Below are 22,443 nucleotides of genomic sequence, written 5' to 3' on the forward strand. Positions count from 1 at the left end.
ACTTATCCCAGTTTCCAGTAATTATAAACTCAAAATCCTTAGAATGAGATTTATTTAATAGTACATCACCATAAGATGAGATGGGCAGGACATATAGCACAAATTAGGGAAACGAGGAATACGTACAAAATATTTGTTGTGCAAAACCTGAAGGGAAGACATCACTTGGGAATTCTAGGCATAAATGTTAATGCTAATGTTAAAACTGATAATAACTGACTAACATCACCTAATTAACGAAAGTTGTTAAAACTGATGGAACTGATAAAAGACATTATGTCCGTTTTAGCTGCATAAGCAAATTAAAACTAATGACCAGGATGAGGTGTAGTCTAGCAGAAATTTACAAACGTTGCAGAGGTACTTGCTGCTTCCATCAACAGGGCGATCAACCTGATGATGGAGACCAACAACCCAGGAGACAGCCAACTTCCCAAATTAATAAGAATGATGAGAGGGTGGATGATGCCACTGTCTGCAGCTGTCCACCACTGCTACTGTATCGAACTACCTGTCACCCTGGTATCGATATTTATCAGTACATCAGCACTTATTGTTTGGAGTTGTCCCTATTCCACTCACATCCCATCAGGGAGTCAACAATGGACGTACGTATCTCGCTAAAACAAAACACAGACGCAACAATATGTGGACAAGGTAGGTAAGGTAATCGGTGTCGAAATCGACTAAATGACAAGTCATAATTTTTGCGTTTTTACGGTTTATAGGAATGGAAGTGGTGGAATAATGCACACAGCTCTTTCTGCGCGAAGAGGTTTATAAAACAAAAATACGTGACACGACTCCCCCGGGGGAATTCTACATAGTCTGTGTTTTCTATTTCCCTTTGTATCTGGAATATCAAACATTTTGTATTTTCGAACTGTTTATAAAAAAGGGGGGAGATGGAAATGAAATGAGTTTTTTTTATCGACTTTTGTCGTCGAAATACTCACGATAAGGCAGCATATCGCTCCCCGATATGACAGCCGAGTGATAATACTTATCTGGTTTCGAGATCCCATTTGTTTCAGGATTCTGCGACTATCAAAAGGAAGCTTCTGTGTTAACTGAACTCAACAGACTGCAGGCACCGACATTTACGTACGCACTATCATGACTCAATATAGGTCACAACAGCCAATTTTCTTTCCAATATTATCGTCCATTGTCTTTGTCTTCCGTTATAGAGCATATTTTTTAAAATTATTTTGCGTATGTGCCGTACACTCTCAACCCTCATAACCTAAATTATACTAACATTATCAAAAACGTCAAATTGTCACGTTCCTCTTAACTGAATTTTCTCCAGTTATATTCACTGCATTGCTTTGAAACAATAAATTTCCTGTTTTTCACAGAGCATGTTATCTGTTCTTCTTTTAGAACCTCTGCATGTTGTCCGTAGAGACAATTATTATGAATTTCTTTAGATTCTCAAAACAAGTAGAGTTTTGTTCTCAAACAGCATTTACCAATTGATATAAATTATATGTGTAATTTGGACACATAGTGTTTTCTTTGAGGGAGGAACTGAGTCGCTAGAAGTTGTTCAGATGAACTTGACACTTCAAAGAATTAAGGAGTAATGTCAAGACAATCTTCACTCAGCGTTCAGAAATTTATAATGTCTCCGCGGGCAACATAACACTGTGTCCCGGGCAACACGTTACCCGCGAGCTACAGGTTGGGCGAGTCTGGTATAAGGTAATCTGATATGGGCCTACCCCAGACAATGCGCAAAATCCAACACAGTATTCTTGTAATTAAAAGTAGGTGTTTCAACCAACAACAGATTTTTACGCTAGCCATTATTATCACTGCCGTGGAAGCGCTGGGCATGAGGCCCAGACGAGGGAAGTGTGTTTTGCGGCCTGCCTTGAGATGTGAGTGAAGCAGAGAACAGGGCTCGCCGGAGAGTCCGGTCCGGGGGTCCGGGTTTCCGGCACACGACGTCGCGCTCAGGAAGAGGAAATTGGTGTGGGCGCGCCCCGTGACCGGAACTCCGCCGAGGTCCTCCAGATTCCACTGAACATGTGTTATGGGGAAAAAAGATAAATTACAGCGGCAACTTGCAAGGAGACACTACAAGCAACCGAGTTTGCACTTTGTGTACCATATGTAGGCCTGTTTCATTACTTAGTTTCTCAATGGGAATCTGCATCTTCTGGTCTCAAACATACAAAGAAAAAAATAAAATTATGATTTAAACTACGAAGATACCACAAGGTTTCAAGTTTCATTAATCGCACTTCACTTCGACATAATTTTAACTACATTTCATCACACCAATACAACTAAACACTTTAAGAATCAGCACATTTTGTAAGCAATAATAAATATGAACCTGATTATGGCCCAGGCGAGCCGAAGCATGTTGCTAACAAAATAAATCTTTACATCCAATTTTTGGTGTTTCTTTCAAGCAACTTTGGGGCAAATACAACGGTGCGGTATCCAATATGAATGTTCTTCTTCGTTCACTTTGTTCTCCACACAATACGACATACCTTTCTCAGGTATTGCCTGATAATTTAGGTAATATATAAATTTTAAGATTGGTTTTTGGTGTGCTTAAGAAACGAGTGAATATAATTATCTGCAATGGAAATGAAAACATCGCGTGAGAGCAGAAAGGGCTGGCAGGGGATCGCAATCAGTGACAATCGACACATTCATCTCAATTGATCGATCGTCTCCCAGGCAACATGCGAATGTGCAACAAATTTACGTTTTCATTTCTGTATGTTGCACGCCCGACAGTGAGAGTCGTTATGAAGGTTATGACATCAATTTTGATGCACTTTTCGATTTCACGAAGCAGCTATTTGCTTACCATCTAACAAACTAACCGCGTAACTAAATTTTCTTTAGCAGAACCCGTTAATACCAAAGCCCACTATTGGACACGATCCTCAGCCAGTTTCATCTTCCACCCAAGCTCGCAATCCGTTTCCTTAAGATTCACCTTGATGTTATTCTCTAATTCGTTTACGGTTTTCCAAGTGACGTTTTTGTAAGCGGTATCCCTATCAAAACTATGCAAGAATTGCTTGTCACCCCTCAATCAGAGCTACATGTCAAACCCATCAATATTTATGTTTGTTGCAGCAGAATCGGCTACTGACAGCGTTGTCAAATAAATCAAAATAAATTATATAAAATTTGGTCCGAAGTTCTTAAAGAAGTAAGTACTGACAGACTCCTGAGTAGTTCACTGGCCCAATACCATGTGGAAAACAAGGTGAAGAAGGACACAGCTAACCGCATTGTTATAAACACGGCAAAAGTCAAATAGGTATAGACAATAATGACCGAGTCCTACAATGTGGACTTCTACTTAATTTGAACTTTAGACCCAGCATTAATAAAACCCCTGTGACATGTCCGGTCAATCTCAGTAGCCCCCATAAAACCGCTATATCGACGGTAGGTAAACATTCTGACATAATTCAACGCTATTTTACCTTTGTGTCTGAAACGTCATTAAATTACGTAAGGGTCTAGCAATCCTAGACAAAGACTAGGTGCTCTTAATCTTATCATTACGTAACTCTTCTTATAAATGAAATAATCTGTCAGTGAGCAACGGAGCAGACCGTCCGGACCGCAGAATTCTCAAATTGCCCTTGGGGTGTGGGGGTGGGAAGGCACGGTGCTAGCGGATCGATCTCTAAGACTTCCACCCGCCCGTGTTGATCGCTTATCGCCGCCTTGTGAGGGGCGTGTCTGCCACAAGTAACTACCGGTACTACTACTACTACTGCTACTGCTACTAACAACAACAACTACATACAACCTGCCGCTACTATCAAGACGCGAACCTGTCTCAGTTCCGTCCACCTCCCATTTTCAAACTCGTTCTCTTCAGGTCCTTCTTAATGTAATGCTTTAGTCTCTGTTCCGATATTCCAAGTAGACATTTTCCAAGAAGCTTCCCCACTAAGACTTTGTATTTGTTTCTTTATCTCCATTCCTAGCTCACCGCACCCGTCTAGATTGTACTTTCACAACGATATTGTCTGGCCTACATAAATCACACCATCCCTTGTTGTCACATCTTGAATTATTCTTCCCTTAAAAAATTAAATCCGTGGCGTAACAGCTCCAGAGAGCCAAAGCCGACTAGCTTGACTGCTGGCCTCACGTTCACATGCCTAAGCAGAGGTGAACGATCATCCAACCAGATATAGGGTGACGTGTGGTCAGCATGACGAACCCTCAGCCATTGCTAGTTTTCATGACCGGATTACGTTACCCATTGTAGCTCCCCAATTTCCTCACGATGCTGGGTTGGCACTTATTCTTCCCTTACTTACACCAAAATATGTTCCTAAACATTATGCTTTCAAACGTTTTTGTAATGCATGCTATTCCATCAAATAAAATACCCCGATTTGCACTCGTACAGAACAGCCAGAGAAATTACTGTCTTAGAAACCAGAAGGAACAATAACAGGTTTCGAAATGAATAAAAACGCTTTTTAAAAATTTAGTCTTATCATTATTTCAACATGAAATTCTTTTCTCTTTGTTAGTGAGTGTTGTTCCAGGGTATCTGTAATTTTAATACGTAATATCAAATTATGTATTATATACAGAGTATATATTTTTCACGACTTTATTTCTCAACTTGATTTCGTGTCACACACACAGGTCTGTTAACTTCTGTCTCCAAGCAATTTACCTCTAAATAACATGAACAACAACACCGGAAACAAACTGTTGCCTGCTCGCTGTTGCAAGGAACAAATATCTATGTATTAATACATTGTCACGTTACAGTGACAAGAGAACTGCAGCAGAGCGTAAGCTACAAACTTCAACAGAAAAATATTTACCACATAGTTAACAATACTGAAGAATAGGATGTATGAACTGTGTGTGACGTGATGTGTAAATGTTAATACAAATAATACAATTCTCAATAATAAAACTCACATCTTAATTAAAATAAAACACAGAAGAAAACAAAACTACATACATTTGAGTACCTTTGAATAAAAATCAGGAAGCACCAGGATATAGAGGATTGCTGGAAGTGAAAAGTTACTAGTGGTTCCCTTAACTAAGAGACTAATACCTAAAACATCTCTGTAAGTCAACTCTATTCTTTGCAATTCTCATACTTTCAGCTGATGAAGAGTTCTAACTTGGACCGTGAAATTAGTTTGAAGACACACACACACGTCTACAAATTTTGTTTGGAATAGAACGTGTTATTTTTATGGAGTATGTTATGGATGACCTGTAAGTCGTCAGAATTATTCATAGCTTTCATCGTTACGTACTTGTTTCCTTGAGGTCTCAGTCTGAAGGCTAATCGGCCAGCGTTCCAGAAACAGCGTTTGACACTTATTTGCGACATACGCTTACCGGCCCAGTGAGCGCGAGGGGACGCGGCCCTTCTGGCAGACCGTAACACCTCGCACAATCCCGAGGACTATTGTGGTCTTAGTTCATATCATGGAAGTACTTTCTTTGCACACTGTCCACTGTCCACTGTCCAGATTAACATGGAGAAGGGACAAATACACTCCTGGCATGTTTCGCGTAATGCGTTTCGTTTCCGTATGACGTCCGTCTGCAGTCTAGTTATATACAATGTACCGTATTGCAAATGAAGAAGACAACAGCTACATGGCATTTCGACATTAGGAGTATGGTCAACGACTTCAACGGAACAAACTTAGAAAGTACTGTAATTGTAGCCGTACTGGTGATTCACTCTAAACAACTGAGTTTTATGCAAAGTACTGTATAAATCATAGTACTGCATATGAAATTATGGATTACTATAATTTCTGATACGAGATAAGAATGTCTTTAGGTCCTTAAGTGATGTGGATCTTAAAACGAATCATACAAAACCAAAATTGCTCTCGATAAGATTTACGACAGGTTTGACGTTCTATCGGAATCGGCCATGAAATTTGAGAACTGTAGCCCTGAGTGCGGACAGAAGGACGATGTGCTCCAACTTTTTTCATAAGACACCTAGCACTCTCTCCTACAATGAGAAAACAAGAATATAACCAGCACACATGCGATTTTCAGTGGGAGTTCCTTCAAGAGACTACGAAAGAAAGACAAATTGGAGATATATAGATCAGAAGGTACGATCATGGTGCACCACTTAAATCGTAATTCAACGGTAATCACGTAATACGTTACAAAAATTAAATCAGAAGCAGGTCCACCCCAATGTAACAGACTCTCTCTTTTCTCCAGTGACACTCGAGTCAAGATCGCCTTATTTTCCAGGCCGCTGCTTACGTCGGTTGCGTAAACGCTGATCGGGCTTCAAAAAGCCGGAGAAGAAGAGGATTTACTAAATAGGTTGATGTAGCGGTAACAGATAAAATTTATATAGCTACAAAATATTTTATTCAAAATAAGTTATTTGCTTTGAAGTGAACACTCGATCATGGGAGACATGAAAAGAAAGAATAAAAACTTCACAATTGATGTTTCTTACATTATTACTGGGAGTAACTTCAGAAAACAGGTTAATAATGAAGAACAGTAAAGTAACTGATGGTAACGTGGGACACGCCATTCCCAGAGGTTGACAGTGAAAGCGATAATTACATCACTTTATAAACACTGTGTGCTGCCTTTATTGGACTTCGAGCTAAGGAGAACCTCAACATCCGCAGAATGGTTAGTTGAGGAGAAGGAAAGGCGCTGTTAGAGAGCACTACAGGACAGAGTAAAGCAAGAAGAGGCTATCTCACGCCTTGATCATGGATCATGCAAGAACGACGAGTGAGTTTCTTGCACGTACAGTACAACTGGCTTGACCCAGGTCTGCTAGTTTAATATGTAATTACAAACAATAAATAATAATATTAAGCAGTTACTACGCATCAAATTACTGTGGCCAACAAGTAAGGTGTACTGGAGGTATGTCTAACTGACGTCACACTGGAATTAAGCAGTAGACTGAATTCTTATGGAACTTGTTTGGAAAGAATTGATAATTATGAGAATTCGACAAAAGAAATTAGATATGTGCAGAGACTGGAAAGGTGATAATCACGTCATTTGCAACATCAACAACAGGAATAATCCCACATACTATGGTACATCTTGAAGAATTGGAACATGCTATATCACAAGACGGATTTAATCTTGTAAATAAAATTGAGTTTTTGCTCTATTCTTGATTAAGTTATGAATATATTCACGTGGAAAGCCAGTGTAAACCTGAAATAACAATAATAAAAATAATAGCAATATGTTTACTAGTTTATGATCTACATTGACTGCACGAAGCATAATAAGGAATGAAGCAGGACATATGTTGAAAAACCTACTGCTTGAAACACAGCCCACGTGAAAGGCGAAGGTTATACCGACAGTTACTGGTGCAAGTGGAAGTTTTTCGCAATCACATCAAAAGCACCTACATTTTATCCTTTGTGAACACTCCTGCCCGGATATACAAAAGACGGCTATTCTGGGACTAAGATGCAACTTGAGGAAAGTCTTAACGTAGAATTTTGTTAATTTCAAGTTGATTTTCCATAAGTTATTATGTAATGATCCTGAGGGATAAAATTTGTCCCTGCATCATGAACAGATACCCTTTAAGTTGGTGTGAAAATAATTCAATTCCGTACTTTAACATGCTAACTCAACAGCTACAGAGGCTAATTACTAAGTCAGTACAAAAGAAACTTCACATACCCAAAAACATACATACATACATAAAGTAAATATAATAAATATTCTGCTACCCAACATATAACAATACTGAAGGTAGCGAAATACGATGATTGCCGATTTAATCGAACGATTCATGTTAAACATTTGTTTCCGAACATGTTAACATTAGGCCAACAACAAATTTCATAATTTATGACAAGAAGCTTCGAAAGGGACATAATCTCGATCCCTTAGAAGAAAAGTGGTTCTAGATATATGCCCTGCTTGCACATACAATGTCCCATTGTGTACTCGAGAGACAGTGCTACAAATCTGCAGTCCAGAAGTCGAGAGCTCCTGCGTGCAATGCAACCCAACCTACCCCTCACTGTATTGCTGCTTTCGGTCACGTCCACTTTCAGAATACCGATCGGTTTCTTTGTAACATGGTTCCTTTAGCAACAATGTGGCGATTGTCAATTGAGTAGTGATTGTTCAATTATCGTCGCCCTTTCCGTCACAAGGGAAAGATAAGGGTCATTCCTACAAACGTTAGACTCTACAAAAATATGGACACGTGGATATTCATCCCGTGAAACGTTGACTCTCTTTTCAAAGATTTTATTATAAACTAAACTCATCATCATCATCATCATCATCATTCTGTGTTTACGAAATTTACAGTTATCGTTCTCGAAGTTACATCTTCATAAATGAACATGCGCACTTGTGTCGTATTCGATTTGCTTTATTATGGCTTTAGTATGGATGTAATACACATTCCTCTCTTTCGTGTTGTCCTGTATTGATAAATATCTCGCAACTATCTGATCCCCCATTCAGGGTGTTCTACCAAATGCCTAAAGCAGACGTGGGTAACATTTAAGTAGCCTCGGGTCGGATTTAGTTCCCTCTGGTCGTGGGTCGTGATATATATTGAACAAGTTATTACAAGTAATCGAAACATTAAGGCTAGTGTGATGGTGAACCAAGAATATTGATCTGTCAGTGTTAAAAAAATAATAAAACGCCTTCACATTCAACACATAAAGTAGACCAGAGTCATGAGTTAGCGTGTTAATGACTAAAACTTACGCGGACCGGATAAAAATCGACGGCAAACTGCAGGTTGCATCTGCCAGATCTAAAGGATAACTCATGTCAGACATATTTCTGAACCCGAACAGGCCAAAATGCCTGTCTAATTCCTGATAGCTGAAAAATAAAACATATTAATGGCAAAATTCAGGATGAAAGAATAGACATATACGAAGGAGGCAACAGAAGGTATAATTCACGAATTTAACTAACTAGCTAATGCATGGTATTCCCTGCTTTAATGAAACCAAAACGTTCTGTACAATCAATGTTTATATAACCCCTAACTAGTACCTGTCCTGAGTCAGACAAATCCATATTAACTTTACGCCCAATTTCTATAAGGTAAATTGTAATGTGTCTTGAAGCTTTTAATATTATCACAGATGTCTGAACGGGTCTCTGCCCTTGAGGCTTTCTGACCAAGTTTGGACCAGGAATTGATAATGACAGCAAATAAATATTTGGAAATGAGCATGTAAATTATTGTAAAAAAGCTCTTTAAAATTCTCATCGAGGTTATAGATTAAAATCTCCTGTATGAAAGCAACACGCGCTACTGGGTCATTATAATTTAAACACTTGCATGATTATTTTTCTGTCCCAACTTAATTATGCAGTGAACTGGAAAGACAAAAAATACATAGAATATCTTGGGGTGTGTGTGAATATAGAGGTGTGGTGAGAGAGTTGAGGTTTAAATAGATGCTGTTAGTTTTTACGTCCTTTGTCGCACAGCGTCGTTAAGAACTTATGAATATGTAACAGAAGACGATGCAAAACCCGCAGCCCTTGTTAATAATGCGACTTTTAAGCACCATTATGTTTAGGTCCAGAAGACAGAGACAACCCCCTTTGTTTCTAATAAGCCACCCTCCTTCGTTCTGCAATCTTCCCCACCCCCTCTACAGTGGTGATTAATGCAATCACGTCACGTAGGGAACGTAGCTGCGGAAGAAGGGCGACTAAAGCAGCAAGCATGAACCCTGGGAGGCTCCAAACCGCTATGAACATGCCCGGAATGGAGCAAAGCACAACCTTCTTAACAATGTTACAAGTTGCAGGAGGAAGGTAATTGGAATGCGAAGCTGTGAATTGATTCTTTTTCTTTTTTGTATGCGGCTGGCATCGGGTGATGTTGTAAATATAAACTCTGTTTATACGTTTATATAATGACGCGGTCACACATTTAATCACCTGCGCTCAGACACATAGGCCGTATGATTAGTACGAACAATGAATGGGAAAGAATGCGGAAGGAACTACTTCCATTTATTGCGTAAATGTACCTTTCATAAAGAAAACACAGAAACTGCATGTCACGCTAGTAAGGGGGTTGGTACAGAAGCAAACTCAGAGTAAACAAAGTCTATGACAAAAAAAATCCTTCAAAATATGTCAGTTCTCATCACATAGAAGCAGAATCTAAAGAGCACACTGAATTCGAGAAGTGATCATCACTTTCAAACCTGTATCATTTAGCTTCCATCTCTTATCTAAAAAGAATGTATGTGTGATGAAAACTAATATTTCTTCTTAAGTAAAGGGCACAGGCTGGGTGTGATTGAGAACACAGTATTGAGGAGAATGTTTGGAAAACAGAGAGGAAGTAACGAGACGATGAACAAAAATGCGTAATAAGGAATTTCATAAGTTTTATTCATCGCCAAATAATATTAGGGTGGTTAAATCAAAGGGGGTGAGAGGGGAATGTAGCGTGCATGGGGCTGATGAAAAATGTCCTGCAGATTTTTCGTCGGAAGACCGGAAGAGAAGAGACCGTTTAGAGGCGTAGATGAGAGGATAAGAGGAAGATGGATCAAAAGGAAATAGGGTGTGAACTGCTTTGAAGTCACTCAGGGTAGATATGCTGGTGGATTTTACGTGCACAGTAATGAACCTTGGAGTTCGACACAGGATGCGGAATTTTGTGACCAGTCTCCGTTGCCGGGAACCGAATCCCGCTCCTCCAGCTCCTAGCCCTTTATTTAAACAACGAAACTGTCACGGTGCAGTATTTACAATCCAAAATTTGTTTTGACCATCTATCTCTTGATCTATGAATTGAACTTACTCTAAGACAATATTCCCATGCCTTTCTGTATGTGAAAGCAATAGATTTTTATTTTCTTGGGCTTAGCATTTGGGTTTTACTTCACTTTTATTTTTATCTAATAGAAAATAACTCGTCATAGATTTGACAAATTTCACCTCAGCTGCCGGTATATGATTCTGGCCTTTCTTTGTCATTGCCCATGCTTCAATGTTTTATATAATTTTATAAAATGATTTTATTTCGGTGTCCGTTCTAGCACTCCTTTTCAACGACCTTCTAATTGTTCCGCACGTATGGTTAAATTTTATCTTCTTCCGTTAGAAACGGTATTTGGCATCCCAAGATACTAAACCTTCAAAGTTGTTCTACAAATTCATTATTTATTATCATTTTTGAGCGAACAGACTGTGGCCCTAGAAATGACATTACATTAGTTGTCAAGTTCTTAAACAGATTAAACGTTCACGCATTTCCCCCTGTGCGTTCAGTTAATGAATTAGTGAAAGAAGCACTAGAAATAACAGCGAGTGCTCATGAGACTCTGAAATCATTCGTCCTTTTCTGATCTTAGTAGTGTGTGAAACAGAACTGGAGTTTGGTTCAAAGAAACTGCAATATTTAATGAGTTCTGGGGATGGTTCCCTCCAACACGAGTGTTAAAAGTTTTCCGATGTCAAAATTTGAAGTCCGCTGACAGCTCACACTGCTGTCCGTTTCAAAGTAAAATTGGCTTTAGAAAGAAAGAAAATTTTATGACTTATGGAAAAAGATTGCAGAGGGACTGAGGGTGGAGCGGGTGGTTATTATTATTGGATGCACGAGGGTGCAGGTCACGGATATGGAAGTCACGATTCGTTGTTCAGATCACCCTTCCTTTCTTATCACGCGCATGTCACGCGTATTCTGTTGCACGATAGGTTAATGAGACGCCGGAAGGGGGCTCCACACGTCGCTAAAGGATATCAATCCAGCTCCACCTATTGCTAGGAGTTCTCAATGGCGTCTCAGGTGTTTCACAGCAAAATGGAGGGTTTACTGGAAACAAACTAATACATGGTAGCAGAGCTTGAGAACTCAACGCCGATAATGTCAGAGGTCATCACTGGACACGATTCTGAATCACTTGCATAAACTTTCATCCTCACAACATACCTTCCTAATACCTTTCTCAGTGTTATCCTTCAATATCCGTCTTGGTATCCCAAGTGACTGCTTTCCAATACTTTAATCCAGAAATATTCTATAGGATCTGCATTTGTTGTCTCTGAGCTCTGACTAAATGTGAAGCTCATCGCAACATTCATTCCTGCTCGTCTATAACGGTTAGTCTACTTTGTATCAGGTAAATACGTCTTTACATTGCGAATGCCAAATTGTTTTACATGCTCGAAAATATAAAACGTTCTGGGCTATACGCTTTACAGAAGTTGTTAAAAACAAAATTAATTAGCCAACATAAAAATTGAAAAATCAAGGCAGGTCTGAGGCTGTCTCGAGAGTTGAAAATAATTAACGGTCGGATGGGAAGACTGACTTTTTAAAATGTATTTCACTGCATACCGAATGCAAGCAGAAACAATATTTGCATGTCTACTAGTAACAGGCCTATAAATGTCTTAATTGGTAATTACAATAAAGTGAAATGAAAGTAAGTTTATATATTTTACTATTAAGCCTAACTCTTTAAAGCCTAGTGGTATTTAGATGTACAACTTGCTTTAATAATCAGCAAACCTGCGTTTTGTATCTGTGGGTTTCGTACGATTGTCACTGTAAACATGGATTATTTTCTTAAACAACGTTAACAAGTCATTTTTTGTATTAGATCAGCTCCGGCCTTAAAAAGTTAATTACTCTAAAGAGCAACAGATATGACCAGCACTACTGAGAAATATCGACAAATCCACGTTAACGTGCAGACTTATTTTCATTAAAGCAATCACAGATCTTTGAATGTAACTATTAACTGACAAGTTTAATTTTATTGTCTTACCCCCACGAACGTTAGACTGCAAAATGCGCTGCCTTGATGAAAACAAAACGGATGAATAAGTACGTCAATAAATGATAATTTACAATGCAAATATACTAACACGCAGGTAAGCATTTTTGCAATTTTTTCGAGAAACAAAACAACTGTATGAAAGTAATGACAAGTGTTGCTCTAACCTGCTTATGGAGGTCCTCTTCAGTACTGCGTCTCTCCTTCACACACTAGTTCACTGGATTCTGTGGCCAGTCTGACGTTTATAAAATATCACTGTAGTAAGTCTTACAGGCATTTACATCCAACGCAGCAACCACTACGAAGTCAAATATCCCGTTTCTGTTTTTTTCACACTGGTCTGTAATGTAATTACGATTTCATTTATAACATGTTTATAAAAGCAATTCACAATTTAATCGTCAAGGCGGAGATGTAAATTTTACTTAAATTATAATAAAGTCTCACTAAACGTAAGTAAGTCCCTTTGTACCAACAGCTTCTCGCACCATGATCTTAGTGTTCTCCACAAACGTGTTATCAATCCTAGTATTTCTGCTTTACAATTGTGAAATAAAATGTATTGCTAGATAAACAAACGCTTATTTTGCAAAGCGTAAAGTAGACAACTGTTTAAAAGCAAAGAACGAAAGACTGTTTTGTGATTAACTATACAAAGGTAAATATCCCGAAAAAATATAAACTGAATTGCGTGTGAAAATTCTGAAGATAGTCATTTCGAGAGCTTCGGTTTAATAAATAACGCGTACATTTGATACAGTGCCGTTATATCTGTACCACTTGCAATCTTGTTATTTTCTCCCTTCACAGTGATTTGCTTAAACAAGGACTTAATATAAGGGAATCGTTTTGAAGTCAGGTGTGCGACAAGCCAGTTTTCAGAAGTCTGTAACTTGTGGTTCAGTCTCACTTCTGGCATTTTTATAACTGTATTACAATTAGTCCATTTCTTTATACTCACATAACAACAGCAGCAACTGTAATAAATTGTACAGTTAAGATACGTATTTCCATTTCTTCAACTAACAGCATCATGTCGATAAGATTAGAGAGGCCTGTATCAAAACATCGATGCTTACTGGTCGAGCGTTAACACGCGGTCCATATGTATCTGGACGGCCTGCATTAGTGGCTATAAATAGAAAGAAGGAACAATGAATGAGGAGCAGGAAGAAAAAGTTATGGTTCATTCACAAATAAAACAAAGTGTTGACCTTTTTGTTACAAAACCAAAACATACTTGGTTTATAATTTCCTCTATGCCAATGTCTTTGGTAAATAACATGTAATAACATTTATACAATAAAATCCACAAATATGTTTAGCGTACAAGACCGGTTGCTGACGTTTATACACTGGGTGACTATAATACATTTATAAAGTGTCATTTGTGTTTCCCACGTTTTACTGGAACTTAGTGACTATTGTGATAGGACTAGAACAAGGAAAAGGCCTCCGAGATAAGAACGGCTTGACAGAGGGACGCAATCATAAAGAAACTGGGAACTGCCGTCGTGAATGGAGACCAAGTTGAACCGAACTGAAACTTTGGCCAAGAGCAGTCAGTTAAGCTTAGTACCAACATTTGACCCGAGCGAATTGCTTCTGGATATATTCGCCCATGAACAAAACGCCAAAATACATAAGTTTCTTTTGATTCAATTTACTAACGTTCGGAGGCTGCACTTAAAGTCGTAACGTATACAACTGAATTATACTAAAGTTTATTTAAATCCTACTCAATTATTCCATTCATTCGACAAACTCGTTGCCCAGTTCCTTAACAATTCCGTTCCCACCAGCATTTACTTGAACAGCAGCAGCGGACATCACACAGAAACTTGCACGTCCAAGACACATGGTGGCCTTTTCGGGAATTTGAAGACTGGGTGCAAGTAAGCGCATCTTATTCACTTCCGATGTTCATTCCGCTGTACGATGTTCCAAACTTAATTTCAACGAAAACCTAACGCAGTGCGGCACAAGAAACAAACACGTCGAAATATCATTCACACTTTATGCATAAACAGTAGGCAATTTCCGCTGATAGTTACTAAATTCCACTGCATATTATTTGTCACAATATGCAGGGAAGAGAATGATTCAGATTTATAATATCATAGTTGATAATAATGTCCTTCTTACTTCGGGATTTGATTTCAGTTTGCTTAAGAGACTTGTTCCGGGACGTTTTTGCTGACATTTTGCTTGAGTCTGCTTCACAAAACTGTCATTGCTTTCAACTTCAAATCTTGATTGGAGTACATTTGAAAAAAGTTTTTTCGTTAAGATACAAGTTAACTCCTGGTTGCAGATTTTTTCTAGGCTTTAATTTTTCGCGTACGTAATGAATCATGTGTATGTTCAGATCCTTAACTGTTACGCAATCGGCAGATCCACTTACTTACACCAGAGGGAATGGGTTGACAAGTTGGTACAGAAAAGGACTCTTATTAGTCGCATACAAGAAAACACCACAACCCTTCAAGAACAATTACCTTACATAACTAAGTACTTATGTGTATGTACATTAATAACAGTCTAAAAATTATAAGAGATGAAAACATCACATGAGGGGAAACAGTTACTTTATACTAATGATTGCGGTAGCGGAAAAACAAATCACAACGCTATGCGAAATGCGCAAAGCGAAGCTTCGACCCCCTCAATGAGTACAGATTTTATGAGATCGTGAGTAACAATGAGTATTACAATGAACAAGGAACTCAGGACAACACTGACGGTGATTGGTGAACAACCTACCAATCCTCTCCTCCGTTGTTGATTGAGAAAACTGCTTATGTTTGAGAGTTCTTTTGAATCTTCGAGGCACAAAGTTCACACCACGGACCCCTACTGCACCCCCAAATCGATCACTGACTAGAGACGGCGTGTCTCAGAGGGCACTGACTAGTTTTCACCACAGAGTTTCTACCTGCCGTATTTATTCAACGCTGTCGCCCAATTATATATTTTTTTCTTTATTTGTTCGTGACAAGTCCTTCATGACTTACTGAAAAAATTGATATACTTATGATACCCTGGTGTCTCGTCTATACGTTTGGTTGATGCAGATGTTACCGCGCGTGCGTGAGCTCATCACCGACAACCACGGTTTATCAACTGTTTACCAAACACACAGGAAGGAGACGACAAAAATTTAAACTTTCACAGTCATAGTGCGCGGCGGTGTGAAGAATCGCCAGGTAGTCCGAGGTACTTGAGTAACCGCTGGCCTCTTCCTGGACAATTCTTCATTCTACCCTGTTAAGCACTTATTCGTAATATAGCTGTCTGTATTCACTGCCATAGCAGCATGACAAAAAGCTGGCGTATATTCAGACAAATAAATTTATTTTTGTTGTGAATGAAACCAGTATTGGCTTTAGAATGTTTTGGCAAATTGTAGAAATAATACTACAAACACTGCTTACTTTGTTTTTAACATTCTTTTTCCTGGAATACCTACAGAACGTTATTGCTCAGTATTAAGATACGAGAAAAGAAGATTATTTTCACACCCATTCAGTTATAAGTAGGCAAGTTCTCGGGCGCTCACAATTACGACGTTCAAAAACAAAGAAAAGTCACCTGTATATATACATATGTGTGTGTGTGTGTGTGTAGGCCTATGTTTTGTATAGCAGAATTAGACCGTAAATTGCCTTGGTGTTTTTCTGCAATCTAACGGTATCAAATAATTCAATTAATTTGAGCAGTTAAAATACAATTAAAATATAAATAAATTAACAAATAGTAAAATTAAATTAACTGTGCATGCTATGTATAGATCATAAAATAATCACGTTAAAGATATGAATATGCTCATAACAAAGTCGACATAAACCACGTATTTGACTGAATAAAACAACTTTTACACCGAGACCAGTAAAGTGCCAGGTCAGAAGTGAAACCCCTAACTTAGGACCGACGGTTTATTAATGTGGTCACCGCTATGAAGCAATGATGAAATGATGGTTAAGAAGGACGTTGAAATTCTTCTCTCACGCTTGTTATTACCAAAATCAAATTATATTTTAAAATTATAAAACATAACTAATTAATGAAACATAAATTAACCTTTATTACAATTAATTATTTAGTGTGTAATTAAATTCTAAGCACTCTTACCGTGCTATTATTTCCTTCCCCGTCAAGTGAGTAGGACCTCAGAAATCATATGAGTTCGAGTGGCCTGCTCTATTTGAACGAGAAGGTCAATACCGCAACAGTGATTTCTGGTTGAGAAGTAAATGTTTAATGTTTAAACAAGGTGGAGCTGAATTTAGGACTTACAACAAATATTAAACTATTAGCACCAAGTTCTGATACGCACAGCATGGCGGATTTCCTGACGCCGAGGAGAAATACTCAGAATGAACAGACCGAGCCAGCAATAGAAGGCAGTGCAATATTTGAAGGAAAAAAAAGTGCTGCATTCTACTATATAGGAAATCTGGGTTCTTTAAATGTCCATAAAATAAATACGCGGCATAAAGGTTGTAAACGTAAATTAAAATATAACGTAAATAATTATAAAGCAATGCAAGTTTCATAAATGTGATCGATCAGATACAAAAATAATAATACTAATGAATGATACACATACAGTTGTAAACAAATATGCTAATATATAAAATAAAATCTCATATTCGGCAAGTTAAAATTAATTTTCCTATTAACAACACAGGCCTCATCATCAGTATGTGTAAATATATTGCCGATACTAATTTAGTTAGAAAATATTGAAAAATGCAATCGAAGTCATCTGATAAAGGAACAAAAGAAACTAAATTTCAAAACATCAAGAGGACCAGAGCTTGCTTCTATAACTAATTGGAGTTCGGAATAAATAGCCTGTTTGAAATATAAATTATATTTAACTCAGGAATACGCTTACACCCTCGCGAGAATACCAACATAGTTCCGGTTCTATCGTCACAAGTTAAAATATGTTATTTTTACTTTCTTGTTTGCTCGTTAAATACACAGTATATGCATTTTCCTGTCTTCATGATTTTTAAAAGTAATTCTGTATTGAATCGCATCTTATAAGGACAATTATTCATTTATATCGCTTGTGTTATGAGGAAAGCGATGTAATGCCACGATTCAAAACCAATCTAAAAAGTAAAATCATAAACGTATTCAGATTTGAGGTAAGTCGCCTTCAGGTGAAATTTTACTATTCCAGGAAGACCCGTGTTTAATTCCCGACAAAAATAATAAAAGGTTTCCACTGAAACAATAATAAGCGTGTTAAATACATTTATTTTAATAAATGTTCGTATTTGGATGACCAAATATAGGAATTTTAAAGTTCATCATAACGTAGCAAGGTTTGCTTTAGCGTTATTTACACGTCGAATTCCGTTTAATAAGTATTATGAAAAAACATGAGCACTACGTCTATACACTGGGATACAAGGATGACCCAATGTTTTATAATCAGCGAAAGAAATGTTTTAAGTACGAGATTAACGTATTTCTCGCATTTTCTTATCAAAGGCAAAGCGCAGATCTTTCTATCTGTACTTCAGATTATGAAATAAATATCTAAAAAAAATTGGTATCAGCAAACGTATGAGAAAGAACAAGCAATTCTTCACCAAATCTGTGAAGACCGACAGTCTTCCTGTCAAATCTCGCGTTTGTAAATTTTTCGTTCTTCTCGGTCATTGTGTGTGATGTATTGAGTCGTAGGTAATCGACGCTACACCAACTTCAAAAGGTGTCTAGCATAAACTGGAGGATAAATTTCGACCAATGGAGGAAGATACGCCATAGCCTATGTAAAGTACTGTCGCAGCACTCCTCAGAGAAGATACCTCGTGATCTGGCAAGCAAATGCTCATTTCTTCCTCACTTACTCTGCGCGCAGTTTACATTGCCAGTCGCCTGTATTCCCTGGTCCATCCGGGATCTGGTCATGCATAGTGCGGATACGATCCGAGGTGTGAAGTCACGTGGCTCGGGTGGTGCGTCATCGAGTGGCTGGAGGCCGCCGCGATGTTGGAGTAGAGGTTGGCGCTCGGGTTTGTCCAGTAGGAAGTCGGCGAAGGAAAGATGCTGGCTGCAACGAGAAGAAAGCGACATGAAGGGACGATGGTGACTTGTAGGAAGGATACGAAGATATAAAGGAGTGGGAAGGAAGACAACACGAAAATAGGACGAAAAGAGGGACCAGGGAGAGAGAAATGAAGAAAGGGAGAAGAGGATGAGAAGGAGACGACGAAAAAGGTGAAAAGGAAAGAAAAAGAACAATTAGTGACACTTTACGTTCTCACGGCGGCGAGAAGGAAGATAAGTATCTTCTGGGATGTTGCGCCATGCAGTCGTACAAAATGTGCAGACGTTTCAGAGATGCTTGCTGCCATCATAACCACGGCGATGATCATCCTAAGTACCAACAACAACCTATTTTTGGCAATAACATATTTTAATATACTTTTTGTAACTGTGTTACCTTACTATTACTATGAATTTTCAGTAACACAAAGAGAAACAAATTAAAGGCAAACAGTCCTTTCAATTACGATATGTAATAAAATCTGTTTACTCATCTGTTTTCAAACTTCTGACAAATTTCTAAGTATCTGTATTACCCACCTAATAAAAACTGTAATGTTATGTTAACTTCCTGACTACCTGTGGAATTTAGATTTACGCATGTATGCAGTTTTTTTATTATCTCAGTAGCCATATTTGATTCTTTGAGGACCGCTACGAGGATCTGAATACAGAGACATGATTTCGAGGGATGTGGTATTTAAACATTTGTGCTTCTTCTAGCTACCTTCATCACATTCCGAGTCTTAAGACGGGAGCACTGAACGCTCTCGTGGCAAATTACAGCATCCTATTTTCGCAATTTTAAGAGTTTTAAGAACCCATTCACGGCGAAAGTGAATGGAAGACGTGACAGGGGTGCAGATGGGGTTGTGACATCTGAACACCGCACTGACTTCACTTCCTATCCAGCAACACTCGTGTGTAACTCGGTTAAGAACATTTAAAATGCAGTGATACACCGTGCGGAACCAAAACGTAACGTACACATACGTGAAATGTTACCACGTGTAGTTTGTATTGTGTATCTTGGTATGCGGGGTTCTTAATTAGATTTTGTTTCTCAGGTTGTTTAACAAGAAAGAAGATGACTGTCTGTCTTCTGGGACGCTGTAATCTTCAAACTTGTTGTCATTAGAAACCAAAATATCGAAGTTACAAATGTTTGGATTTACGAAGAAAATATATTTGTTCAATACTTGACATCAATCGGACACCATAAACCAATGGAAGCAACGTCAATGAAAACCTGCGCTAAAGTTAGGGCCCGTGGTCATAAACTTTTTAAAACATATGCAACATCCCTGAGTATTTTGATGAAAACATTTCGTGGTATACTTTATATCAAAAAATTACTACAATATAATTTTTATATACTGAGGTGATAAATGTTAGAGGGGCTAGACCTCCGACTCATTCCGAAGGGCCGCCCAAGGTGAATGTGGTATACACACTCTCGTCCTTCGTTTTTCGTAGTCAGACTTAAGAAGTTTAAAAAGTTTATTTAAAATAAACTGGGAAAAAAGTTTACATTGTCTGACAGCTTGGCAGGTAGAAGCAGCGGCGAGTAGTGTCTGGCACAAGACAAACAGAAAATAACGGAATAAATATATTCAAGAGTTCTCTTTACGAGATTATTTCTTAACTTTATTCGTGATTGATTCTGCAGCAAATGACGGCAGGAAACGCAGAAAACTCGGCGCTACAGAACAGCCACCTCTCCTTCCAGGAATTAACTGAGTTCTTTTTCTCTCTCCTGGGAACTCGATTATTCTGTGCCACTACGTCACGCTATGGCAGACAGACTTAGTTTCCTGTTATACTTTTTTACATTTAAAAGAAAGTTTGGAGGAGAGAAAAGAGTTTATTTTCACTTTTTGTTGTATCAGTAAAAAATGCGAAGCGCTATGCTTACACGAGTTCGTTGTGAATTCAATTATTTTTATCTGTAAGATTTTGGGTGGCTGTTTTTTGTTATTGTGGCAGTTCTGCGAGGGTGTGAGTGGGGGATATTGGTCGGGATATAATTAGAAAAGAGAGAAGTGGGTTTTAAGTCTGTAATGGAAAAATTTCAGAACCTAAGGAATAAAAATGAAATCCAGTTCTGCTAATGTAGGCCTACATTCAGCTCAACACACAATTCAGCCCTTCTCGATTGAAGTATAATTTCCTGTGGGAAAATTTTTAAAAGTGCCTACATTGACCGATAAAGCACACGCGCGCACACACACACACACACTGTTCTTATTCATCCCTGGCGACCTAAATACTCGGACAGCAGGTTGGAATCCCACTCATATTTCTGTATCACTCTGTCAATTTACAACCCGTCGCATCGGCTCATCCCCCATTCAAGGGTCATACCGTCTGTCCTAAGATCGAAGGATTCTGTCTAATCGTAGGAATCGAACCTTAGGATCAAGAATACGAAGAATTAATAATATTGTAACCCGATACTTCGGAATTTTTAAGCTGGGCGGAATGAATTGTTGGGCAGAATACTTTTATACGTATTGGGAGAGTGGGGAAAGAATCCGAACTCCGTATCAAAGACGTGTTGGAAGCAACTACTCCATTCAAATGCTTACTGAAGTTCAAGTGTCTCATATGTACAATATTACACTCATCGGAAATTGGTTATATAACCTTCTCCTTGCCTTGGGTCCTGGAAAATTTGGTGAACACCTTTGTTATGACTGGAGTACACATTTTCCAGATATGATATCTATACGCATTTACTTTTCACAAGCAGACCTGTAAATGCCATGCTGATAACTACACATAACAAGGAATGAAGTTGCAATACACTTAACCACCTATAAAGATGCGGAAGGTAGCAGTATGTTTACAGAGTGACGCGTAACAAAGTTACTTACACTGCTTAGGACAAATTAGATAATGTGGGCTAGAGGATTTGGAATAAATGTGTTATGGGATTATAAACACCAACAACTAATTTGAAAGAAAGTCAGGGTATTTGTTGCATAAATTCTCTATCATGTATACTCTGATTTAAAATTTACTGTAAAACATTCAACTTGTCATGTATTTTTTTATAGCGATGCACCTCTACCAAGGTTAAATCGGTAACAGGCCCAAGGCTCAGCGAATACTTCACTTAGCTTCAGTGCAATACGAAGGATACGTTAAATCCATTACCCAAAGCAACTAACCAATTTCAAATCCAATCTGTTTAGCCAGAAAATACATCATTCCCACAAAAGAAAGTCATAAAGTTTTATTTGAGGGTACAAGTATTATTCTGCCTATTATTTTTCTTATTATTCTTCAGAAACGAGATTGCGTTCGGACAAAGTGACCGCTGGAGTGACTGATGACCCCGACCCTATTTTATCTGTGTAGCCCCTCCCGTCAAAAATTGCGAACTATCGATTGACAGATGACTGTGCTGGCAGCTTAGCTCCCCCTCTACACACTTGGACGCTCAAATATACAACTGCGTGTGATTTTACAGTCACTTGAATGAGTAGTACAATAAACAGGGCGGGCGGAGATGTGCCTGCCTGCCTGCCAATACCAGGAATCGCCATGCATTTCAAAGACA

General features: G+C 38.4%; 1 protein-coding gene across 4 annotated transcripts in view; it reads right to left on the bottom strand.

The window, feature by feature from the left end:
• Positions 1 to 12,976: 12,976 nt before the first annotated feature.
• The window catches only part of Ets65A (DNA-binding protein D-ETS-3), a 149,072-nt gene continuing 139,605 nt past the window's right edge, over positions 12,977 to 22,443 (bottom strand). For 3 of the 4 annotated variants that reach the window (XM_087346598.1, XM_087346599.1, XM_087346600.1), the window contains one exon: positions 14,019 to 18,882. In XM_087346598.1, the coding sequence (XP_087202724.1) occupies positions 18,737 to 18,882 (146 nt within the window). In that variant the 3' untranslated portion in view covers positions 14,019 to 18,736. Of the gene's footprint in view, positions 13,150 to 13,770; positions 13,942 to 14,018; positions 18,883 to 22,443 lie in introns of those variants that run through there. The other variant, XR_015534565.1, reaches the window with a different exon arrangement.

Source organism: Zootermopsis nevadensis, unplaced genomic scaffold, assembly GCF_977971745.1.
Source record: "Zootermopsis nevadensis isolate Lab colony 2312 unplaced genomic scaffold, Znev_1.0 Znev_ptg000010l, whole genome shotgun sequence".
Taxonomy (NCBI): Eukaryota; Metazoa; Arthropoda; class Insecta; order Blattodea; family Termopsidae; genus Zootermopsis; species Zootermopsis nevadensis.